General features: G+C 29.6%; 3 protein-coding genes across 8 annotated transcripts; 1 reads left to right on the forward strand and 2 right to left on the reverse strand.

Moving 5' to 3' along the window:
- Nucleotides 1-637: 637 nt before the first annotated feature.
- LOC116777432 (L-asparaginase-like) lies at nucleotides 638-4,719 on the forward strand. Its single transcript, XM_032670971.2, has 9 exons — nucleotides 638-818; nucleotides 1,138-1,260; nucleotides 2,191-2,303; nucleotides 2,776-2,901; nucleotides 3,115-3,239; nucleotides 3,494-3,726; nucleotides 4,029-4,189; nucleotides 4,281-4,394; nucleotides 4,563-4,719. Exons 1-9 carry the CDS (start codon nucleotides 746-748, stop codon nucleotides 4,632-4,634), a joined length of 1,140 nt encoding a protein of 379 aa, XP_032526862.2. The 5' UTR covers nucleotides 638-745; the 3' UTR covers nucleotides 4,635-4,719.
- An 836-nt stretch (nucleotides 4,720-5,555) lies between these two features.
- Nucleotides 5,556-15,585, reverse strand: LOC116777431 (vanin-like protein 1). 5 transcript variants are annotated; one of them, XM_032670967.2, is made up of 10 exons: nucleotides 15,474-15,585; nucleotides 11,708-11,824; nucleotides 11,166-11,288; nucleotides 10,611-10,786; nucleotides 10,199-10,413; nucleotides 9,904-9,990; nucleotides 9,581-9,684; nucleotides 9,015-9,206; nucleotides 6,310-6,434; nucleotides 5,556-6,232 (listed from the first exon to the last, which is right to left on the reverse strand). In XM_032670967.2, the coding sequence occupies exons 1-10, from the start codon at nucleotides 15,528-15,530 to the stop codon at nucleotides 5,803-5,805; spliced, it is 1,626 nt and encodes a 541-aa protein (XP_032526858.2). In that variant the 5' UTR covers nucleotides 15,531-15,585; the 3' UTR covers nucleotides 5,556-5,802. The 5 variants fall into 5 exon arrangements, with proteins under 5 accessions (XP_032526858.2, XP_032526859.2, XP_061382131.1 ...); XM_032670968.2 differs by lacking the exon at nucleotides 15,474-15,585 and adding an exon at nucleotides 12,303-12,482; XM_061526147.1 differs by lacking the exon at nucleotides 15,474-15,585 and adding an exon at nucleotides 12,178-12,320.
- Nucleotides 15,586-18,365: 2,780 nt separating this feature from the next.
- Nucleotides 18,366-20,692, reverse strand: LOC116777692 (uncharacterized). Of its 2 annotated transcripts, none has more exons than XR_004354073.2 (3): nucleotides 20,502-20,692; nucleotides 20,004-20,220; nucleotides 18,366-19,387 (listed from the first exon to the last, which is right to left on the reverse strand). XR_004354073.2 is itself a non-coding variant. In XM_032671371.2 (3 exons), exons 1-3 carry the CDS (start codon nucleotides 20,651-20,653, stop codon nucleotides 19,233-19,235), a joined length of 420 nt encoding a protein of 139 aa, XP_032527262.1. In that variant the 5' UTR covers nucleotides 20,654-20,692; the 3' UTR covers nucleotides 18,366-19,232. The 2 variants fall into 2 exon arrangements, 1 of the variants encoding a protein (XP_032527262.1); XM_032671371.2 differs by having other exon boundaries at nucleotides 20,606-20,692.
- Between the last annotated feature and the right edge of the window lie 2,059 nt (nucleotides 20,693-22,751).

The following is a 22,751-nucleotide window of genomic DNA, read 5'->3' on the forward strand; positions in this document are numbered from 1 at the left end:
AATTTATTACAATTGTAAGATAAGTTAATACAATGTCTCTTGTTTATGTATATATACACACGTTTATCTACTTCTAGCAAAATTTATCAATAAAGTACAAATAAATAATTAAATACGTCAGGGCGCGGGTTCGAAACCTGGCAAGTACAAATGTGATCTTTTCCGAATCATATGTACTTTCTAAGAGTATTTAGACACCACTGACGGACGGCCAAGGAAAACATATTGAGGAAACCTGGTTATTTAATTTCAGATTATAAGATTGAAATCGCCGACCTATCTTGAGCAAGCGTGGTGATTAATGCTCTATCCTTCTCCATGTGAGAAGAGGCTTTTGCTCAGCAGTGGGCTCCGATAGGCTGATGATGATGATGAAATAAATATACCAGTTGATTTAATACAATGAGATTCGTTGAAAATCAAATAGTGTGTCCATTTTTTAATAAATAGTTAATATTAGGTAATAGTTCGTGGTACGCACTACTTAGAAAGCACCAACGACAAGCGTTATTGACTAGCCCTCATTATAAGTAGATTTTTCGTTATATGTTTATTTATTTTATGTTTGCGGATCATAATTCTTTACGGAACGTCATTTCACAAAATGCGTTCTCATCGCTTATCCCTCGTATTCAATAATAACATATTCACACTCGACTCTGTTATCTGTAAGAGCTGCTCTCGATTCAAATCATAAACGTGGTTACTCTGAAGGGAATAGTTCGTTTTATACAATACATCAATAATGGCAGAACTGAGAACTGTGCTTGTCATTTATACGGGTGGTACCTTGGGAATGTTAAAAAATGAACGTGGTGGTGAGTTTATTTTTATCTTTCATATAAAATTAATGTAAATACATATATTGCGTCAGAATTAATTTTAATTATTGAAGACTCACTCTCTAACCTCCGTGTCTGTTATTATGAAGTATTTATTTTATCAATTTTAAAAATATTTTTTAATTTTTGTAACGACATATAAAATATATTAAACCAAAACTGTGATCTGTCTTACATCTATAATAATAATATTTCCTGTATTTGAAAAAGACATTATATTTAAATCTGCATTTATATTTATAAATTTAACGAATCTAACAGGGAACATTATGTAATCTTGTTACATAAATTTCAGAACTTACACCTCAGAAAAACTTGGAAACAAGAGCAATAAGAAAGTTGCCACAACTTCATGACAATGATTATTGGACGCTACATTTAGCAAATGGAGAAAAACAGGAATGTCTGGTTTTACCGAGTAAGTCGCTTAGAAATTTTATGAAACAAACGTAACTAGTAAGACACGCTTACCTTATGGACAGTATGTTTCTTCATAAATTAATTATAACTATTTGAAGTTCGGACTTTTTTCTATTTTTGAAACGATGCTTTAGAATATTAGAATATAAGTAGGCTAACTAGACTGACAAAAACATCTTTAGAGCGATATCAAATGAATTGTCTATCTATGACGATGATGTTTTATAACTGAACTCTTAATGTATTTAAAAGAAATCGTTACATCAAAGTTCAGAAGATTCAATTAGATGATAAAAACTTTCCTTAAAGATATCTTTCAGTTTTGTTGAACACTCTAAGTTTATAAGATACAATAAAGAGCGCTCAAACTAGTTCCTTGATAATGGACAACTGTTGTGTAACATTGGCCTTAAGACTGATAAGAAGTATTTACAACTAATAATATTAAATTTGATATCCGTGTCAACAGAATAGCTGTCTGTATATAAAGTATTTTATTACAAATAACTCAGTCAAAACATTTTTTGCATATACATTTATAATATTGCAATCGATAACTTAGTACTAATTAGAAACAACACACTAGCATACATTTATAACGTCATGAACAATGCAATTTTTGTAGGCTTGTTTTTCATTATTAACATAATAAAGTTGCATTTGAAGTAATATATTCGTGAATATTTAATCTACCTTTGAAATATTATAAAATATTATGAACACAATGAATTAATTAACTAAAAATTAGCTTAAGATCTGGTTGATAGTGAAACAGAGGAAATCAGAAAAAAAAAATCCTAACGGGACCTCATTAAACATCCTATAAGGCCACAATATTAGAAATATCAACAGACTGCCATTATAATTTTAGTATTTTACCATTGTGTTAATTCTCGTTTAAATGATAGAATACAATTTTTTTTTGTAGACGGCCACGACATTAACACAAAAATCTTTTATAAAATTTACGAATATGATGACTTGAAGGACTCGTCTGACTTTACGATTGATGACTGGATTAAAATGGCACGTGATATAAAGGTATGCATAACTGAGTAAATACCTAATTATATTTGACTATTACGGTGGTAACTGTTTTTATTAAGTATTGGCTGTTACAAGCATAAAATAGTGATCGTCGAATTGTAACCATTTCGAGGCTAGGTGAAAGGATCCTTAAAATAAAGCCTAATAAAAATGTAATGAATTTTTATTTTATACGTTGGCATTGTAAAATACTATCATGTTTATAAGATACTAATTATTACAGTGTATTTTCCATAAATATCCATTTTACTTTCGCTGGACGGAGTATTTTTTTATTTTCTGTACGATCAATAATTTTTAAAGTATCCAATTTTGTGCCTAGGAATTAATAGTTTAAACAAAATATCTTAAGTGAGATTCATTGTGAAAATTTTCTGAACACTAATAAATTTTTTGTTTATTTTAAAACAATTTTGTAAGTATATTATGTATATTTCATTAATCATCACTTCAAAAACCGTTTTAGAGATTTTACAACAACTATGACGGTTTTGTGGTGCTTCATGGGACGGACACCATGGCCTACGGAGCTTCCGCCCTATCATACATGTTGGAGTGTGTGGGCAAGACAGTAGTGCTCACAGGTGCACAGGTAAGTTGACTGCCTAATAGAGCAGAGCTGAAGAAATTATAAAATCTTCAAACAAACTTCCATATAGGACCATAATTCTTTCCGAATTAAATACTACTGACAGCTTATTTGTAGACATAAGTCACCAATACAGAAAAATCGACTAAATAATCATATGTTTATTGAAAATCTACGGTGAAATAGGAAGTCATTAATTTTCGTAAATATTTATAGGTTCCTATATTTCAACCGCGCAGCGACGGCACTAACAATCTTTTGTGTGCCATTCTTATTGCTGCCACTCTATATATTCCGGAAGTAACAGTATTTTTTGGAGCAAAACTCTTCAGAGGGACAAGGTATACTGACATAATTAAAGGAAAATATAATCACGATTAAAATCTCCTAGACGTTTTCTTCTTCTCATTCTACTTTTCTTCTTCCAATCTACATAATATAAAAAATAAAAATGCATTATTAATGAGATAAAAAACCTAAATAGACATTATTTATTTTCACTAGTCATGACCAATTGTCAGGAGTCAGAAATGCAATCTCTGAAGGGCCGCCCCGTAAATTATTCCTACTTAATGTGTACAATACTTTTTTCTAGAGTCAAAAAAGTGTCTAACACCCGAATGTATGCTTTTGATTCACCAAACTTCCCGCCACTGTTAGAAGCTAAGACTACGCTTCAGGTAGACCCAAAGATGCTGATCTATCCATTAGGTGCAGTACCAAATGAATGCAGATTACATGATCAACTATCGAAAAAGGTATATATCCTTAAGGTTGCCCCCAATATAACACCTGAAATTATGAGAGCTGTATTTGAGGAATTTGAAGGTAAGAAGAGATAAACTCTAAAACTAATTATTTTGGTATATTTTTTAAAGCTTTGAATACAAAAAATAGAAACAAGAGTTTTCTATTAACACTTTAGATCAAGTTATACCAGACCAAACAATTTTAATTCCATATATTGGTTTCGAATAAAGAAAGAAATCATTTCAAACAAAATATCTCACACCTTTTGCTCTTAAACGTACAATTTTTTTTTTTAAATATATCCAGTCTGATTAAGAGTAAAGAAAAAATATTTAAATTTAAAACAATTCTTACTTTTTAAACTTAAGTATTTTATAAAGGCGTAATATTGGAGACGTACGGCAATGGCAACATGCCCATAAAAAGGAGAGATGTGTACAGAGAGATTGAGAAAGCCGTCGCCAGAGAAGTTCTTGTCGTGAACGTCACTCAGTGCATCAGTGGAACTGTGATCGGAAAAGCTATTTACGAAACCGGCCGAGTAATATTATAAATACCTACTATATTTATCAACTCTTTTAATGAATTAATGTATAGCAAAAATGGTAAAAATATATTTTTCTTCCATTCAGTTGCTGATAGAATGTGGAGTAGTGCCGTCATATGATATGACGACCGAGGCTGCATTCACAAAATTATCGTATGTTCTTACAAGGACTGAACTAAAGTATGCGGAAAAAGTTGAGGTAACATTGCGTTTGTGTATTTTAAATACGTTTATATATGTTTAAAATAATACATTAATATATATATATATATATATATATATATATATATATATACATATATGTAATTATATTAATCTGTCCAAATTCATTTGAAAGAGGTTTAAATCTGATAAATTTATTTTCCAGTTAATGAAGACAAATATAAGAGGTGAATTGAATAATCCAAATCATGAAACCTCTAACGTAAAATGTGTGTAAGAGTTTTATAACTACAAATACGTTGTACTTGTGACTGCACTAAAAACGAATTCAATTCCAATAAATCTAAAGTATATTAACAAAACTTCTATTGTTTTATTAATTTTTCTTAAATAACACAATTTTTAATGTCGTTTATTTTAAGTTTCTAACAATCACCAGATACTTTAACAATAAGTAGGCGCCTTTCGGATTACATACTAGTATTTACATTCAGTATTCAAAAATTCTGTATTCAGGATATTTTTTTTTTCTTAATTTCTTAAACAAAAATAGATATTTTTCATCACTTGGAGTTACAAAACTGCGAATAATATTTTTACGATTTAATATGAAGTGTTTTTTTGACTTCTGGATTTCAAAATGAAACAATGAAATGAAAAAAACAAACCTTTAATATGGGGATTAAAAGGCCTTGTTCGCTTATTTAACTGATTACATTTTTAATATCCCAGTTACATCATGTCTTTACACTTTGAATTACTATTGCACAATATTTATTTATATAGCGTATTTCCAATCCGAAAATTTTATTTCCGTATATAAATGTGACGGATCGTACCTTTTATAGCTTCATTTTTTTACGTAATAAAAAGGGCCAATGTAGTGTGGAACCCTCATTTTTCCAAGTTATAAAAGACGGTCTTCATCAATTACAAATACCCTTTATCTTCTTTACTTTACTGTACAGTTACAGAGCTTCTCTTGATTTGAAATTAATTCTTTAATGTATTTCATGACAGCATTGTACTATTTTTCCCCTTTGTTGCTCTTTTTTCTATGTGCAAAAAAGTTAAAAACCGTTCAATAAAATTTACTATTAAATGTGTATTCCCTAAACGCGGTAATGATAAGAAAAGTTATTTATAATTAATAAAAACAAAATATTTGCATACTGAATAACAAATAAAAATGCATCTAAAACATTCTAATTTATAATAACTCTGTCATTTACATCTGTTTATCAATAGCTAAATTACAAAATGGGTTCCGTCTAAAACTCAATCTATGTAAGATTTGTTGCACAGCCACTTATTAGTAGTCATTATGGCACCTCTTCACTGTATATAAATTAATGTAAAAAGTCATATGAAGTAGAATTAATTAAAAAACAGTTATGTACAACCAACCACAAAAATTTCTAATAACTCTTACTTTTCTACAAAGCTTATTGCTGCAATAGAACAAAAATGCTTATAATGAACAAAATCGCACTAAATTTGTGAACGCTGTAAGAACTTCCTGTAGAAGGCGTAGTAGCTGGGGCTGGAGTAGTAGTTAGATCTTCAACATCATGTTCTCTGGGCGGAGAAGGATCTTCACCATCGGTGTCAAACCGTCTGCCCCAAACTCCAAAAGCATATAATTCATCAGTAGCTGCACTCAACTTCATAGAGTAAACATTGACAAGTAGAAGTGATACTTCATCAAAGGCGAATTCTTCGTTCTTCAGAGGCATTATGGATGTGGTCAGAGATATAGGAAAATATTTAGAATCTGATGCTTGCAGATCACTATTTTCAATCGGAGTAGGAACTGCTGCTGTGATTTCGAGCTGTTCAAAAACAACCGTAGTGTTGCCCGAATAATTGTCAAAACTGTAACATTACATGTGTTAAATAGAAGTACAACGAATTCTTTATATAATACGTAAACTATCCCACGTTTATCGTACCGTTTCCCACAAGTATCAATAGTATCTCCCGTGCATGCAAAGATGGCGCACACCCTCGCTCCACCTGTGGCCATGCCGCTGAAATCCCTCACTCCGCTAAAGGCACTTGCTCTGTATCTATACTTCTGTAAATATGCATTTTTTATATCTAGTTTTAATTTGCTTCATATCTTTTTCTTTCTCTTCAATTCTTTTTTTTTTTTACTTATGGATTCCGTATCTAATGGACAAATAATATAACGACAGATTAAAAAAAACATTATTGAGGCATTGCGTTTGCACAAATGGATATCATACTGAACATATGATGGAATTTATGGAACGGGTTATAAAAAAAAAATCTTTGATACACATGGCCAAAGTTGCAAACCACAAATATGCAAATATATTTATGACAACCTCTCAAGAGCTATTTATAATTAACATGTATTTAATATTAACATATTTAATTCTTTACTAATTTTTGAAATGTAAAACAGCTTAGAAATAATTTAGTTATAAGAGTTAAAGAAATAAAAATATACGATGAACTTTATTTGCTAAAAATAATATACATTTCATTATAAAATATCAAACAATGTCTAATTACAACTAAAAAAGAAAAAAACTTGTTTTTGTTTGAGATCTTTGCGGAATAAATTCTCAAAAGACTAAATTATCAAAAGATTAAAACAAAAAATAAATAAATTTAAATTCGAAATGATATTAAAACAGTTTTCAAATGAGATTATTAAGAGATAGCAGTTAAATATTCGTAGGATTTTTTTTTAAATTTTGACTGGATAGTGATTGACTAACATAACACTCATTGAAAGGTGTAAATGAAGTCGTAGGTGGTGAAGGCTCTATCTCAGTATTAGCCAATTAACCCTTTTCTTGATAACACACAAATTATATTATCATCACTAGCTTAGTAGTCTTCCAATTGTCCTGTTGTAAATAGATTATTTACGACGAGGAAGTCAAATGTTCGCGGCCTTTATCGCTGTCGTAAATGACGCTTTCGATTTGCTGGTATCGCCGAATGTCTTCCTTTGTGCTTATTGTTATAACTTTACCATCCCTAGTATATATCCTTCCCCAGATACCAAAAGAAATTAAATCATTCTGTGGTGTATTAATTTTATATGTCATACGCATCCGGTCGCTGTTTATAGCATTTGTACTTTCAAATTCATTAATATTTTCTACATTGTATGTAATGTTTTTGGGATGAAGTGGAAATTTATTGTTTTGTAACGACTCTGGAAAATATACGATGTCATTGCATTTCAATGTGGAATTATAATGTTTTCCGTATGACGTCATTGTTATCTTTAATTCCTCTATACTTGTGTGACCTTCGTTATTATCGAATCTGGAAAAGAATATTATTAAACATTATGATTCGAATCATTTAAAAAGCTTCAGTTTTTTAAAAAGTAATCCCTTACTTGTAAACGCAGCTTTTGGGATCTTCTGTTTTGCAAGCAACTATAACGCAACCAACATCACCAACGTTACGCTTTGCGTAAACATGGAGTCCATCTTGAACAAATGCCCTGTAAAATGGTGCCTGAAACATAATAAACTGTTGAAAAACAAAGTCAGTTTCAAAGAAAAATATCTTTAAGGTGCCTTAAGACATCTTTTATTTGGATATTAATAAGGTACCAGATGAATTATGAAAAAAGGACGACAGCCTCGCCAAATTTCCCAAGAACTGTTGATATTATTTAATTGAATATGTATTTATGCGAAATTATTTTAAATTTCGACCTAGATATCATCATATATAATAACTCGGAAACTACTAGAATGATTTATATGATGTAAGTTTAAGATTACGTTCATCATTTTTTTCTGTAGCATCATCTTAAATTCCTTATCATCAGACATTTTTTGAATACAACGATGAAGACTAGTTAAACGGTGAGACAAATCAGTCTAAAAAATTTGACACAGTGTTTAATACTTAGACCACATTTTACTTATAAGTGAATGACAATTATCCCAAAGATATTATTTTCTAGATATAACTGCGAATTTTAAGTGTTCCTATGATGAAATGTGATTAATAAATTGTATCACTTATCAATACATGCTGGTCAGTTTTATGACATCAGACGACTTTATGTTTATAAATATTTAGTAATATGAAGATAGCGAAATGATACAGAAGCATGCTACATATATAAGATTACATTCACAAACATCTAGCATACGGAGATTGTACTTACCATCAAAATTAATTAGTAATTTGAAGCACCAAAACATATTGGAATTAATTTAAGCTAATGTCATGCGGCATGCGTACAATTTAATAAACGGTGCGAAAAAGTTAAGAAAAAAATCGTTTTGGTTAATCCCAGCCGAATTTTGTGACTAATTCATTGAAATCGTTTCAACACAATAGATATAGCATACAAATACAAATATACGTAATAGATATTACATAATACATGCATACATTATTAAATCTTGCCTATAAAATATAATATTATGCAACATTACAATTATTATTAACGAATTATATTTACATCTGTTAGAAGCTAGTTTTTAAATTAAAACCGGGAAGTAGGCTCTCTGTTGTTGATGTTTAGTCGATTATTTTTAGGTAAACAAGTGGATTAGTTATTTACTAGCATCATTAAACTAACCTCTTTATTGTTTACATGCGTTTTTTTAAACAGTATTCTCACTTTTGTAAAGTAAGCATTACTTACCATATTCCCCTCTCTCCCACTCATTCGCACACGAAAGTGACAGAGCACGTCTCTATCAAAGAGCACAAAATCTTCGACATCATTTCTTAGTAGTCTTGTCTGATGTGAGGGCAGCGAAGGGTCTGTTATAAGTGTCAGATTATCCTGGATAGATGGACTGTCGAAGATAGGTCCCGTTACATTGCCGGTTACCTGAAAATATGTTTGTAGTGTAATCATTAGCATGTATTTGAGCTAGTCGAATTTAGACACAAATAAATATCAATTTAAGACGCTCAGTTCACTGACACCAAAAAACGATTGGCTTATTGATGAAGAAACCAAAATGAGATGGCAAGAATGATTTGAATTCTTTCTGGGAAGATTCTTTTAACGGTAAAGAAGATGATTTTACTTATTTGACTGCTCTTTGCACTTCTCCAATTTTTCAAATGAAAACATAAATTAGTACAAATTTCTAAGTATCTACGTTAAGGGTTTTTAAAAAAAATCAGGTATCTGGATTAACCGGTAAAAATTTTAGTTGTAATTTTTTATTGCGACCATATTAATCTTAATATAATTACCTCTCCTGGCACCTTTGGCACAGTAGCGACCAACAATCTTGTGGTTGGCTGACCAGGCATGATGCTGACTAATGCACCAGCTTTCCCCGAGTAGATCCCTGAACCTAAAAAATACTATTTTATTAATGCCATATATTTATATAAGTTAAAAAAGTGGTTAATTGAGATTGAATTAATTTCGCGACACAATACGTTCAGTCATTAGAAAGACCATTAATCAATCCTTGTACGTGTGTGAAAGTCAACGTTATAAGTTAACGTATTTTAAATAATTAATTAAAGTTGTGGTATGCAACGATTAGTTTTGTAGTAGTAATATTCACCAGCACTTCCAACTCTGGGATTATTTGCTCCAGCGGCAAGGAAATTAACGTTCATGGAGTAAGCGTAGGCCTGCTGAATCTGGACGGCTGAAATATTATTGCGAGGTATTTATTTCATTTGATTTACTTGCGGATAACACTTGTGCCCATGTCATATAATGTATCAGACATTATACTTATTAAATTTAATACGTTTTATTTTGATATAGGTATTAAAATGTGTTACAAACAGAGATTTAATAATATTTTTAGATGAAAATAGTAAGGAACATCCGTATAATATAAATTTTCTTACCAGTTAGATAAGGCATTTCAGAAAACCACATAGTACTGAAGACGATGTCAGTAATGTTCATTTTTTCAACAACCTGTATAGCGGGAACTTGGAACATAAGGTCAAAGCAAATGTAGTGACCGAAAGTAACTCCGAAGTCTGTCTCGAACACCCCAAGATCTGGTGAAAGTGCCGGTGTACGAGTGAATTCACCGAAGAGATTTATTTTTCGATACCTAAAAATGCAAAATAATATTTTTTTCAATCATCCATTTTGAAAAAGTTGTGTAAGCGAGAAAGTTCAGAAATTTATTCGCTTTTTCGTTAGTTTCAAGCTAGAAATAAATCAAAATTCGACAAACTGAACCAAAAATTACCTACACCTAGTAAATTTTCTATTATGTATATATATATATAATATATTCTTTCTTACCTATCAATAACCGCTCCCGACCTGTTGAATACGACATTCGTATTGAACAAGTATTGTTTCTGTTCTGGGCAGTTCTCACCCTCAGCTTGGGGATTTGTACAATTGAGTATCTCTTGAACGTTGATAACAACATATATCTCATTCTGTCTTGCCGCAGCTGATATTGATACAAGGATCTAATGAAAAAAATTATTTATTCTTTACATTATAGATTACATGTTCTTCCTAGCGTGATTTCAACTGTACATTTATTATTTATGAGTACCTACGCTTTAATTTTCTATTACTAAATTTGATATTAAAAACTAAACTAAACCTAGGTTGTTTATGGTATGGAGAAAAACAATAAAGATGTTTATTGTTATAACCTTTCCTATCACCATAATATATTTTCAAATATGTATACAGAAGATTTTTACCAAAACTATTTGTTCCATTTTAAACTAATAACATACTTATAAACATGTTAATGTCACATTACGTGTCTCAAGATTCTACTTATTTTTGCTCCATAATAATAAATAATAAAAACATATAAGTATTTAAAAAATCCACCTCATCATACAATTCTGGCGCCAAAGCTGGTATGGGATTCTCTTTAAGCAAGCCATGGATGGGGATGACAACGCTGTTGCCTCTTGTCAAGGTCATCTCGGGAAATACCACAATGTCAGCATTCTATAATTGAAATAAAAAATAATTTTATTGATAGTGGAAAGTTAGGATACAACCATAAAGTCCTTATAAATGTTCACAATAAAAAAAAAACTCCTTTTGTCATACCGCCATTAGTATAGTATTTTTTCAATGAAACTATAATTTCCTGTTAAATATATTACATTTCGAGATATATTATAATATTTAAAAAATAAAATGAATTATATTTTCTTCAAATAATTACATGCGACTATTTTGAGATTAGGCGGTTTGTAGAGCGACTATACCGAGTAATGTTTATATTGATACACATGGCCAAGATTTTTCGCCGGATGAAATAAGCTGGATCTGACTATACTATAATGAATGAATGACCAGTAATTCATGGAAGGGGATATAAGAAAATAACAAGGGTACAAACACATGTTTATCTGAATCACCTGGGATGCAGCATCTTGTATTAAATTGATGTAATTCCTCAAGTTCGTCTCCACATTGCTCTGCACCTGGTATTCAACAACAGCTGCAACATAGCTGTCAGCTTCTGGAGTCGATCTCTGGAACATTTATCTTATTATTTCTCCAATACTCTATTATTTTCTCTGATAACGTTAGTCATGTGCTAAACGCATTTTTTTTTATTTACGAGTTGTTACGTTTTGGTTATAAAATTATTTTAAATGAGTTAGAAATAAATGAATGTGTAGATTACTTTAATAAATCGACAGCAACACAAAAACATCTATCTTAAGAAAATATATTGAAAATAAAAAATGACAAACGTCGTAAAATCAATGCGTAATAAAAATCCGAGAAAAATTATATATATATATATGTGTCTCCGACAGCTAATACATATATTTAATGCAAAATAAAGAAATAAATGTACAAAATTATCATAAATAAATACCTTGAAAACACAACAAAACTTATTGTGGCTTATTTAACATATAATTGTAAAATTATTTAAATTATTTCCAAGCGTACGTAAATAAACAAGTATAAAAAAATTGTTTCAGAGGCGATTGCACTCACTTGATCCGAATATGATACACAAAGAAATGTCAACAATAACAGCGAAAGCATTGTAAAAACAATTGGAAATACGAATAGTAGTGGACTTTATCACTTTAAACGGACATGTGTTAATCGAATGATGTGATGTATCACACAGAACACGTCAGTATCCGGCACAGAGCCAGATATACTGATGTTTGTGTGTGCTTTTCCTAGATGGCTTGTGAACGTGAGTGTGTAACTAATTATCTTCCTACAATAAACAATAATTTATAACTATATTGAAATCACAACAAAACAATCCTTTTACTGAATAAATATGTTATAACTCAGTCTTCTCTAGTCTATAACACGGTTAAAAACTTTTTGAAGTGATTTAAATAATTTATTAATTCAACGAAATGCAAAAAGCAGGCAGGCCATAATGTTCAGCTATTTTTGGAAATGTTCTCAGCGGACCAAATCTTCACTTCAATAACAACTACGTTATGAAAACATGCAACTGCACATATATGAGGCTTTTTAGTTCCTTCTCGTTACAACCTTACTATTCATTTCTGCTATCACATAACTTCCGGTGCTCCTATAAAATCTGTCCATTAAATTTTAAAATGGCCAATAACCATCATCCAAACAAAAATTATTTAAAAAAATATTATAAAGGCTCACATCACGTACAATGAGCATATATATATTTTATTTATATACAAACAAACCAATCAATTAAAGTGACTATGTATAAAAAATAATACTTTAGGGTCTGTTTCCATTGACCGCAATGACCTCAGTATCTACTCATTGAATTTGTGACTGGGCATACGATTCTGAATGCGGGGAATTACATTTTTGGGTTCAATACCTACTCAGTTGTCTAAGTTCGATTACATCGTGACATACATGAAACCAATACGACATTAACATTTTAATAATAATTTGTGTACTACTTACAAGTAAACACTAGTTTTGTCATAATATCATTTATTTATTTGTTTTCTTTGCTCACTTAGACATGTTAAGGAAAAATTATATATGGGGCTGTGCTAAAGTTATAAAATATCTGCTTAGAATTAAATATATGTAATGACATAAAGAATTTCGAAGAAGAATAAAAAAGCGATGGGAAAATGAATGAAAACAATCATTTTATACAAAATGTAAAATCGGTAACAAGGTAACACAGAAATAGGAGTAATCATATAATGCTTAAAACCTTCGCTTCCTTGAGATTAATCGGAAAAGAAGAAAAAAATATTCATTAGTAACATGCAAAAAAAAAATTGGACACGATAAGAATTGTTTTAATATTTTGAATGTTTTGCTATTACTAACTAACACACTTCAGGTGTGTCGGTATCAGTGTAACTGTTGACGAAATATTCGAAGTTTTTTAAAATGATCACAGTTTTTTTTTATTTTTTTTTTATGGATGAATTCATTTGCATAATATGATGAATTAAAATCGATATAGAACATTAAAGTTAAGCATCAACACGTGAAAGCTGAAATCTCTAATTTGTTTTAAAATTCAAAGACCATTCATTTAACAGACTTATTATTTATATTATTAATTCTTAATTTATTTATAATCCATTCACTCATTCATTCTCATCTTTCTTATTCACACAGTAGAAGGTAAATAGTAAGTCAAAAAAATATATTAAGCATTTTAATATTCCAATTTTATTTGGATGTCCTTTTAACGAACGTAATTTTTTTATTAAAATAATAAATATATTAAATTTTTCTACTTAACTTTCTATAACCATATTTTTCAATAACACTGTTAATGACAATGACAATGACAATGAGTCAAGAGCGTATTAGCTAGACATTAATAAGGGTTCCACAGCCAATTACTAGCGTAGGTATTTTCTAAAACACCTAGACAAGATTTATAAAATCAGTATAACTTTTAGTTTGCTAAATAAATGATAAGTAATATCTAGATGTAATAAAACTATCTTTAAAAATGAAAACCCTCCAAATTGATCTTCATTTTTTTTTACTGAAAATAATTATGTACTGCTTAAAATTTTCTAGAACCCAGACATTTCAATTTTAATAGATAAAATGGAATTTACAATATCTATAAATTAACACCCAACTTCCTTCACTAATACCCTTTTATAATAAATACGATAATATTTATTGGTATAGATAAAAAGAGTATTGCACAAGGACTCTTTTTTTCATCCATAAAAAAATATAAAATAATCATTATATTTGTTCCACAAAATAAATAAATATAAAATTGTCAAATACAAATTATTCTTTGAGGTTTTTTTATAAGGCGAGAAATGACCAGTTCGATACGAAAAGTCGCTCTGTGCGTGTGGCATCTAATACAATTTAATACATACTAAATTGGCCTTCATAATTCATATACAAAGAACAATATTATATATTTGTTCATGAGAATATATATGTACAATTATAATTAGTCTTTATTCGAAAACGAGGTTCTATAAAGCTTTAAAGTCAAATTAAACCTAACTTTAATTAAAGCACTCGAATTCCTTTCCTATACAGAAAATTTACTCAATTCAACACAACCAATTCAGTGGGCACACTTTCTTATAAATTTATGTGGTTTAACGTTCGCCACATAATATTTAGGAAACGCGAGAAAACTTAGCGCTGCGTTACGCTATTATACAAAACACATATTAATTTGAACATTTTCTTATAAAGTAGTGTAACAATCATTTAATAATGAGATCTAAGACTTTCGCGAGTTTTATTCATTTAAATGAAACTAATATATTTCGGATATACTACGCGGATTTTATTATTTTAAAACTTCAACCGTGATCACGGTAGCTGAAAAGTAACCGAAACGTCGGGACTATGTAGTTTTAAAATAATAAAATCCGCGTAGTATATCCGAAATGTATTAGTTTCATTCCAATCATTAAATAAGTTAAGTAAATGTTATGCTATTTTAAGAATATGTACAAAGATCAGAAGTTTCATAAATTCTTGTTCTGTATACAGATTTTTTTTTATTATTATTATTTATAACAACAATATTTATTTTATAATGAAGTTGACATTGTAGAGGTCGTAAATATAATTTTATTTATCTACATGACAAACATAATTCAATTAAACCAATAAATTATTCGCTATTTTATTCTTTTACATTTCAATATAAGAATAATTTATATAGAGAAAATCACAAATACTAACCTGTACTGTAATATCTACAGCGCATAAAATCGCTAAAAATATAATAATACTCTTCATATTATTTAAGATGACACGTGCTCTCCCTTCTCCTTATTAACACAAACTGAAAAAGTAGCCACGAGAACACTTTATATAAATGACTATATCTGTTTTCACTGTCATCCGATAAGGACGATTGGAGACGTCATACAAAATATCACATCTACACAAAAAATAATAATAAAAGTTTTGAAATAATCGTATGAAAATTAACTGGCCTTAAATAAATTGTCCCTGAATACATAAAATGATATTTTGAGAATTGACTTTTTATTTTTTACAAAAAAAATATCTTAGCTTTAAAAAATAAATATGGAATACTATTAAGTTTTTCTTTATTTTTTTTTTCTTGCCTATTTTTTAGCATTTACATAAGCTTATCTTATAGTCTTAAAACTTTTCGCATATATTCAAATAAATACTTAACAATGAAACTGGCATTAACACGACATAGGTTACTGAAAGCATCATATGTTTGAATATTATTTCACTTTTTTCCTGTAGAATGTTAACTAACGCTCATTTACATTCCAGTTTAAGGGGAGATCCCTTTTACACATGCGTTAATGCTTTCGCATCGCAATAGGTCAATGAGCGAATAAGCCATAATACTTTAGTGATGTCCTTTCTTCCTTATTTGACATGTGCAAGAATGTTTGGATAACAAACATTCTTGCAATTCCTATATCCTACGGTTCTATGCACTCAATTTGCACTTTTAAGTACCTAATTGAAGTGATTCAGTAAACAAGGTGATTCACAGCTCAAGTGGCTGAATATTCACAATCAAGTATCCGTTCCGGAAAATCTTTGAAATAAGTTTAATTTAAGACCTATTAAAATTTTGCTGAATATTGCAATGTTAATGAAATATATACGTATAACTTTTATTATCTTTTTTTCTCTCAGGTCATTTCTTTGTCTTTCGAACACATTAAAGTGATGCGTTTGTTGACCACACTTTCAAAATTTTATAAAACTGATAGACCGTAAGGCGACGAGATCAATCCAACAAAAAAATACCTTAAACCCCTGGATTATTTCATAAAAAATTAAAGAGTGAAAGAACAGAAACAAAAAGTTATCCCATCCTAGACTATTTTTGAGGCATTAAAATACAGACTTCAAATAACACAACGCCTCTGTCTATATTTATTTTTTGTGGCTACAATTTTTTGGTTAAATTATCTGAAAACGATATAAATTTAAGTAAAAGTGTAATAAAATCTAATATATAAATATATATTATCTAAATAACGAATTTATAGACTAAAATCCCAACATATCAGATTGTTATATCAAAATCTTACCAAAGTAACAAATATGGTCAGATATGATAACGTAACATTAAATAATTTATTATCTTCTTATCAAATAATCTCCAATTTTGTTCCTGAACATTTTCATTCATATTTTGGAAAGTCATAATTGCATATTTTTTTCTTTTGCATCAATCATATCATCAAAAAAAACTCTATCCGTTCTTCTTAATTTTAATGTGGAACACAATTTACGAGCAAAGTTTAAAAGATATGAATTTATCATATATCTAATAATAAACAATTTCTGTATACCGATAAAGTCGTGCCATCTTTCTATCTTATCTTTGAATGTAAAAACTAATCCTCTCGTTCCTGAACATTTCCTTAAATAACAAAAAAAATATAAAGTTTTTCAAAAAAAAAATTAATGCGATAAGCATTCAACAGAATTTCCAATACGGATATATATTATGATTTCGATACATAATTTGTAAAGAATTAAAAGTATAGTATGAAATCTATTTTAAAACATTATCAAAATCTGTTATATCTTAATCGCAATACAATCCCATTGATTACTTTTCTTTATTCCTATCAGAAATTCAAATCTAAATGGATATTATCATAGACTAATTAATAAGTAATTAACAGTAAATACAGTGTTAATCCTTCGTCATCGATCATGTTTTAGTTGTTTGTATTTTTATTAATTATTCTCAATGTAATAATATAGAAAAAAATTATTTAAAACACGCATGCTTTTATTATTCGTGCCTCAATAATTGATATATTAGTATCCTGAGCTCTTATGCTATGTGCGTTTTATGAATTGACATAAAATAATTTACCAATTACACAGACCTTTACAGAAAAACAGAAAGGAATTTTTTCAAGAAAAACTTAAATTTCGATACTATTGAAATCTATTTGAAATCCGTGTAACACAAAAGTATCTACAAAAAAAATAGTTGGTCAGAAATTATATATTATTAATCGTACTATAATACCTTGGCCATTTTACAGATAGTTGTTTAATGTTTGAGGGTAAAAACCAATATAACATCTGTAAGTGGTTGGGGCTGTCACATCAGCGTTGAATTTTGAAAGCAAGTTTTCTTTGACGTCTGTATTTACGTGATCTCTACCTTATTTAGTATTATCAAGAAAAGCAGTGGGCAAGGATGAGTGAACTGATTTTTTGTTAAATGCTTTTTGAAATTATGGTTTGTAATTATTAATAATGCTACAGATCTGACGTTAAAGTCTAGACTGTATTTCTTAGTCAACTTACACTTGCGAGAATTCGACCCGTTCTTCTGCGTTTTCATTTCTTTAGTCTTCATTATTAAAAGGATTAAGTAATATTTTTGAGATGAAAAACATCTTTCCCATTTACTTTAAGAAACTAATGAATCTCTTGTTGCCATATCACCATTATTTTCACATGGAAATTTTTTTTTTTTTTCTAATTTGAAATTAGTCTTCAGACCCACATCATTTGAAACATGTTATTTGAAAAAAAAAAACAACATGTTTAAAAAACTTTTAAGTTATACTTTATAATCAAATATGACATCGAAGAGCATTATTCGACAGTTAGAAATTTTATTCCGCGTCAGAAAATCGAATCTATGGACGTTAATTCGCTGAAATCCGATAACGGGTTAATCCATACAATAATAAAGAATAAACTTTTTTTAAAAATTACCACAAAATAATCCGTTAAAAAAGTTATTGCAATAAAATATATTGCATAAATTCTATGAACGTCTCTTATTTTAGTAACATACACAAAAAAAAGTAAACAAAACATTTTTACTTTGAATCGTATTTCTATGTAAGCTGTAACCATAAATCTCCTTTTAAAATATTTTAGCTCCTTTTAAAATATTTCCGCATAACATACATAACAAGTAGTAAAATTGACAAAGTTTTTTTAAGGTTCATTAAAGACAGTATAAAATTATACAAAATAAATATACTCAGATTAAGGAGCGAGTTTAAAATTTTAATAATTTAACTAATAAGTACGTCCGAAAAATTTTTGAGAATATTCTAGAAAGCGTGGATCAAAACAAGAAGGTGGTTGGAACAGTTTTGTTTTCTTAATCTTTATTTCTTTTATGATCGTAGATATAAAATTACTGAAAAATTATTCTAGTCTGAATGTCACTACCAAGACAACCAAGGCATAGATTCCCTAATATCTTATAAATACGGATACCTAAATTCTTATTTTCACAAAATACTTTTCAGAAGAGATAATAGCGGTTAAGTTTGCATTCAAACCCTTACGAGATTAATCACAGTTGTAAATCTCATTCAACAATCCTATTTTTGATAAATTTGGAAACTTCTAGAAGTTGAGGTTTGCGTACCCTCAGCAGTGCTGCTAAGTTTCTATAAACCGAACTAACATCGCTGATAGGTAACACAAATTAGGAAATAAACTATTTCTTTAATTTTCCACTCTTGATGAAGCCTGTTTCGAATGTTGAAGGTGACTCCTCAGACTCTGGCTGTTCAACTTTTGTCTCCGTAAGGCCTGTGAACGAGAACGTCTTTTGCCGACTTCAGACCTCCAGCGAACGGATCTTCGACGGTCTACTGCGTCTTGAAAATTACAAGTCAATAAATATACTTAGCATATTAAGTAGTTACTGTGTTATCAATAAAAAATATACAAGCGTTTGCATAAATTGAAAGTTTTGTAAAAACTAGATATTGAGACGAAACCTCTCAGCATTCCAAGGATTCACCGTGCGGGTGCCGGATCCATCGCGTTGCAGGGAGAGAAGCTTCAACAGTGCCTGTGACTTGTGTCCCAGGTCTAAGTTGAAGGGGCCCCTACCTAACGTGCGTTAAACGCTCACCTCCACCGTCCCAGCTCTTTTCTCTCCCTAAATGAATTTGTAACGACCCTACTAGGGCTGCCTTCGAAGCACGTTCCAAGAATGAACTGATGTTAGTTCTTGGCAGACCCAAGTCGCTTAGTCGGTTGTAGGGAGATTTAGCTGTTATACCTCTCGCTCCTACTTCTATCGCGTACAAATTTACAACGAACTTATTCTCAGTGAATTCGTTAGTGAGCTCCTAATACTTGTTGACCTTGATGGCATGGTCTTTGGGGATGTTGGCTTCCCTAGGACCCGTGAGCTTTATTACCACAACGCGCTTTAAAATTCACGAACATAAAATAATTTAATAACATATATAAATATAAACTTACTCTTTAGTCTAATCAGGTCAGTCCCCATATCCAAATCCTCACTCCCTATATTTTTTATTACCTCTTGACTGGTTCTCAATAGTTGATTGTAAATCATATATTCCTGATTGAACTCCTTTTGAAGTGTTTTTTCTAAACTTTTTACTGCAGAAAGGTCCAAGGCCTTTGAATATGAAACTTCCATGCCTTTTTCCATCTCCGGTATTGAAGTGACATTCTAAAATATATTTTGGAAGTGTATTCAACAGCAAGTACCTAATAGACAGAAAATGTTAGTGCCTTAGCAATAGAAATTGAGCTTCATGTCCAATATTGCTCTCAAAGACGTTTAGGGATTTAATGTTTATTTATATTATTATAGTAATTTAATGTTTATTATTATACGTTAAATTTAAAGCCATTATAAATATATAAAAATAAACATTGACAACTAATTGTGTTAATGTGAATAATATCTATATCTTAATTTTTATAAGTGTATATAAGTCGTAGACATACCAGATTTAATAGAAATCGAAGTTAAAATTGACATTAAATGTGCACGTACTAAAGTATCGGGTGCACCACATGGGAAAGGTAATAGTTAAATTATACGGGGATACCTCTATGACTGTAAATATTAATATAACTAACGACCAAACTACGTCCATCACGTAAAACACATGAGCTGAATAATCAACTTTCTTTAAACAGCTTCGCCGGTGAAATGACTATTCTGTTTCGTTCATTGTTCAAGTAACAATGGAAATACAATCAAAGATATCTTCAAACATTGTGCAACAAAAAAACAAACAAACATGCCCTCCTTAAGTGACTAATAATTATAAATAGATAAGTGACGTATGCGTATTTTCAGTATTAAGTACTCCATGAATAACCCATATTATATGTTTCTCCATAGTCGAATGCTACTTTTATAATACGATTATTTATAAAGAATTTAAGGTACTTGGTAAGAATTATTATTTGTCAGAAAAATTCTATAGGTACAGAAGCCTCACTATTTTTTAAAAAACTAGATTTAAGAGGTAATCGATAAATAAAAAAATTATATAAATTATAATTCAGAATGTATACAGCCATCTCTTCGTTTAAGCTCTCCAAAAAGGATTTTTTGTAAAGCCTCTGAAACTGGGAGGTTTATGTGTGTTAATGTGTTGATAGAAGTTAACCTGATCTTTTTCTATTCCATGGCTAGTGATAGCCTTGGATACGGACGTTCTCCTTATCTCTCTCCTGTTGAAGACTATACAGCAATGTTTATTATACTCGAATATACTAATTATTAAGAAATGTTAAATTTAAATATCTATAACATTAAAAAAAAATATTATACACTTGGATTTAAATTTAACTACCCCGTATTCAACTGCATCTTACTATTTCTGAAGAAGCATTTAATTTTTTTCTGACAAATCAGTTTTAGATTAAGTTTCGATACTTAGTACATTAATAAATTAAAACCTTACTTCATTAAGGAGGTTCATTAGTATGTACTTAAGGAAGTAAGATTAAATAATGAAATAAGGGGAGCCTAACAAAAAGGCGTTATATTCAATTACACCTACCAAGGTTATTACGTTAGTAACAGACAGGTCTTAGAACATTCTTAGTAAATGCAAGTAAAAACATGTGTTAGTGTGGATTAATAAGCTAGTACCCTAACCAATACAAAACCACCAAAAAAAATGTAGCTAGTCATTTAATTTGATATTCAAAAATTACCTAAAATTCTATTTTTTTGTTTCCTAATGTTTTGTTTAATTGAAAAGAAATAATCTTAATACTTGCTCAACTTCACTTTCAGGTTTAGTTTAGCAATTAGTAAGCAATAAGTGCGAATAAGAATTGCATATGTACCGACTAATGCGTCAGTATGCTCTTGAATATGGTCTTCATTTCTTTCCAATAAATATTTTTTTCCCAAGAGACTCTTTTAAAAATTCGTGAACCATAAATTTCATAAAAAAACACTTAAACATTCAAGTAGTCTTTAGGTAAGTCATAAATTCAAAATGTATAAAATAAACCATTTTCTTTACATTTGTTTCACTTTATTTTAAATCACGCCAATACAAACAAACAGAATAATCAAGCAAATTAATCATTAGTAGATTTTCGTAAAAATATTTTAAAAATACCGTGAGTTTTTCTTAAATATTTTGAGCCATTTGTATCTTCTGTATTTTGTCTTAATGTCAAATATCATAGATTCAAAGTAAATCCACTGAATTTATATAAAATTATACAGTTTTCAGATGGCGATAGACAAAATATGACCTTAGGCGAAATTTTTACTAGTACATCAATTGTTTCTGTATACAAAAAAATATACATACATATTAATGATCAATGAACGACCAATTGACCTTTCGACAGTTTTTTCGCAGATTTCTAAAGGCGGTCGATAAAAAAAAATATTAAAAGAAGTAAATTATGTATATTAAAAACTTTTATTAGGAATATTATTTATTAATAAATCATACAATATACGTACAAATATTATATAAGAATTGTCTAAAGAGACGTTTTCTCGATAGATTTTCTCAAACTATTTATCACATGTATTTTAACAGTAGATTATTTAACTATAATAAAACAACAATCTCCCAGAACTAGAAACAATAACTATATTTACGAATAAAATTGTGATATGAGAACAAACAATTTATTATCTGTGGGTCAAATAACTAGTGTAAGCGAGGAGCACGCACAAACCAGTTTAAAGCGGTTTCGTTCAAATTAACG

The sequence above is a fragment of the Danaus plexippus genome, chromosome Z (genome assembly GCF_018135715.1).
Source record: "Danaus plexippus chromosome Z, MEX_DaPlex, whole genome shotgun sequence".
Lineage (NCBI taxonomy): Eukaryota > Metazoa > Arthropoda > Insecta > Lepidoptera > Nymphalidae > Danaus > Danaus plexippus.

Bases quoted from the DNA above. Each gene is read 5' to 3' on its own strand.
- LOC116777692 (XM_032671371.2), bottom strand. From the start codon at position 20,653: ATGGACGTAGTTTGGTCGTTAGTTATATTAATATTTACAGTCATAGAG. The intron at 20,221-20,605 runs GTATCCCCGTAT...AATATATTTTAG, and splicing joins TAATATTTACAGTCATAGAG to AATGTCACTTCAATACCGGA. The intron at 19,388-20,003 runs GTAAGTTTATAT...GTAATTTTCAAG, and splicing joins TGACCTGATTAGACTAAAGA to ACGCAGTAGACCGTCGAAGA.
- LOC116777432 (XM_032670971.2), top strand. From the start codon at position 746: ATGGCAGAACTGAGAACTGTGCTTGTCATTTATACGGGTGGTACCTTG. The intron at 819-1,137 runs GTGAGTTTATTT...CATAAATTTCAG, and splicing joins GTTAAAAAATGAACGTGGTG to AACTTACACCTCAGAAAAAC. The intron at 2,902-3,114 runs GTAAGTTGACTG...AAATATTTATAG, and splicing joins TAGTGCTCACAGGTGCACAG to GTTCCTATATTTCAACCGCG.
- LOC116777431 (XM_032670967.2), bottom strand. From the start codon at position 15,530: ATGAAGAGTATTATTATATTTTTAGCGATTTTATGCGCTGTAGATATT. The intron at 9,685-9,903 runs GTGAATATTACT...AGTATTTTTTAG, and splicing joins TCCCAGAGTTGGAAGTGCTG to GTTCAGGGATCTACTCGGGG. The intron at 9,207-9,580 runs GTAATTATATTA...ACATATTTTCAG, and splicing joins TGCCAAAGGTGCCAGGAGAG to GTAACCGGCAATGTAACGGG.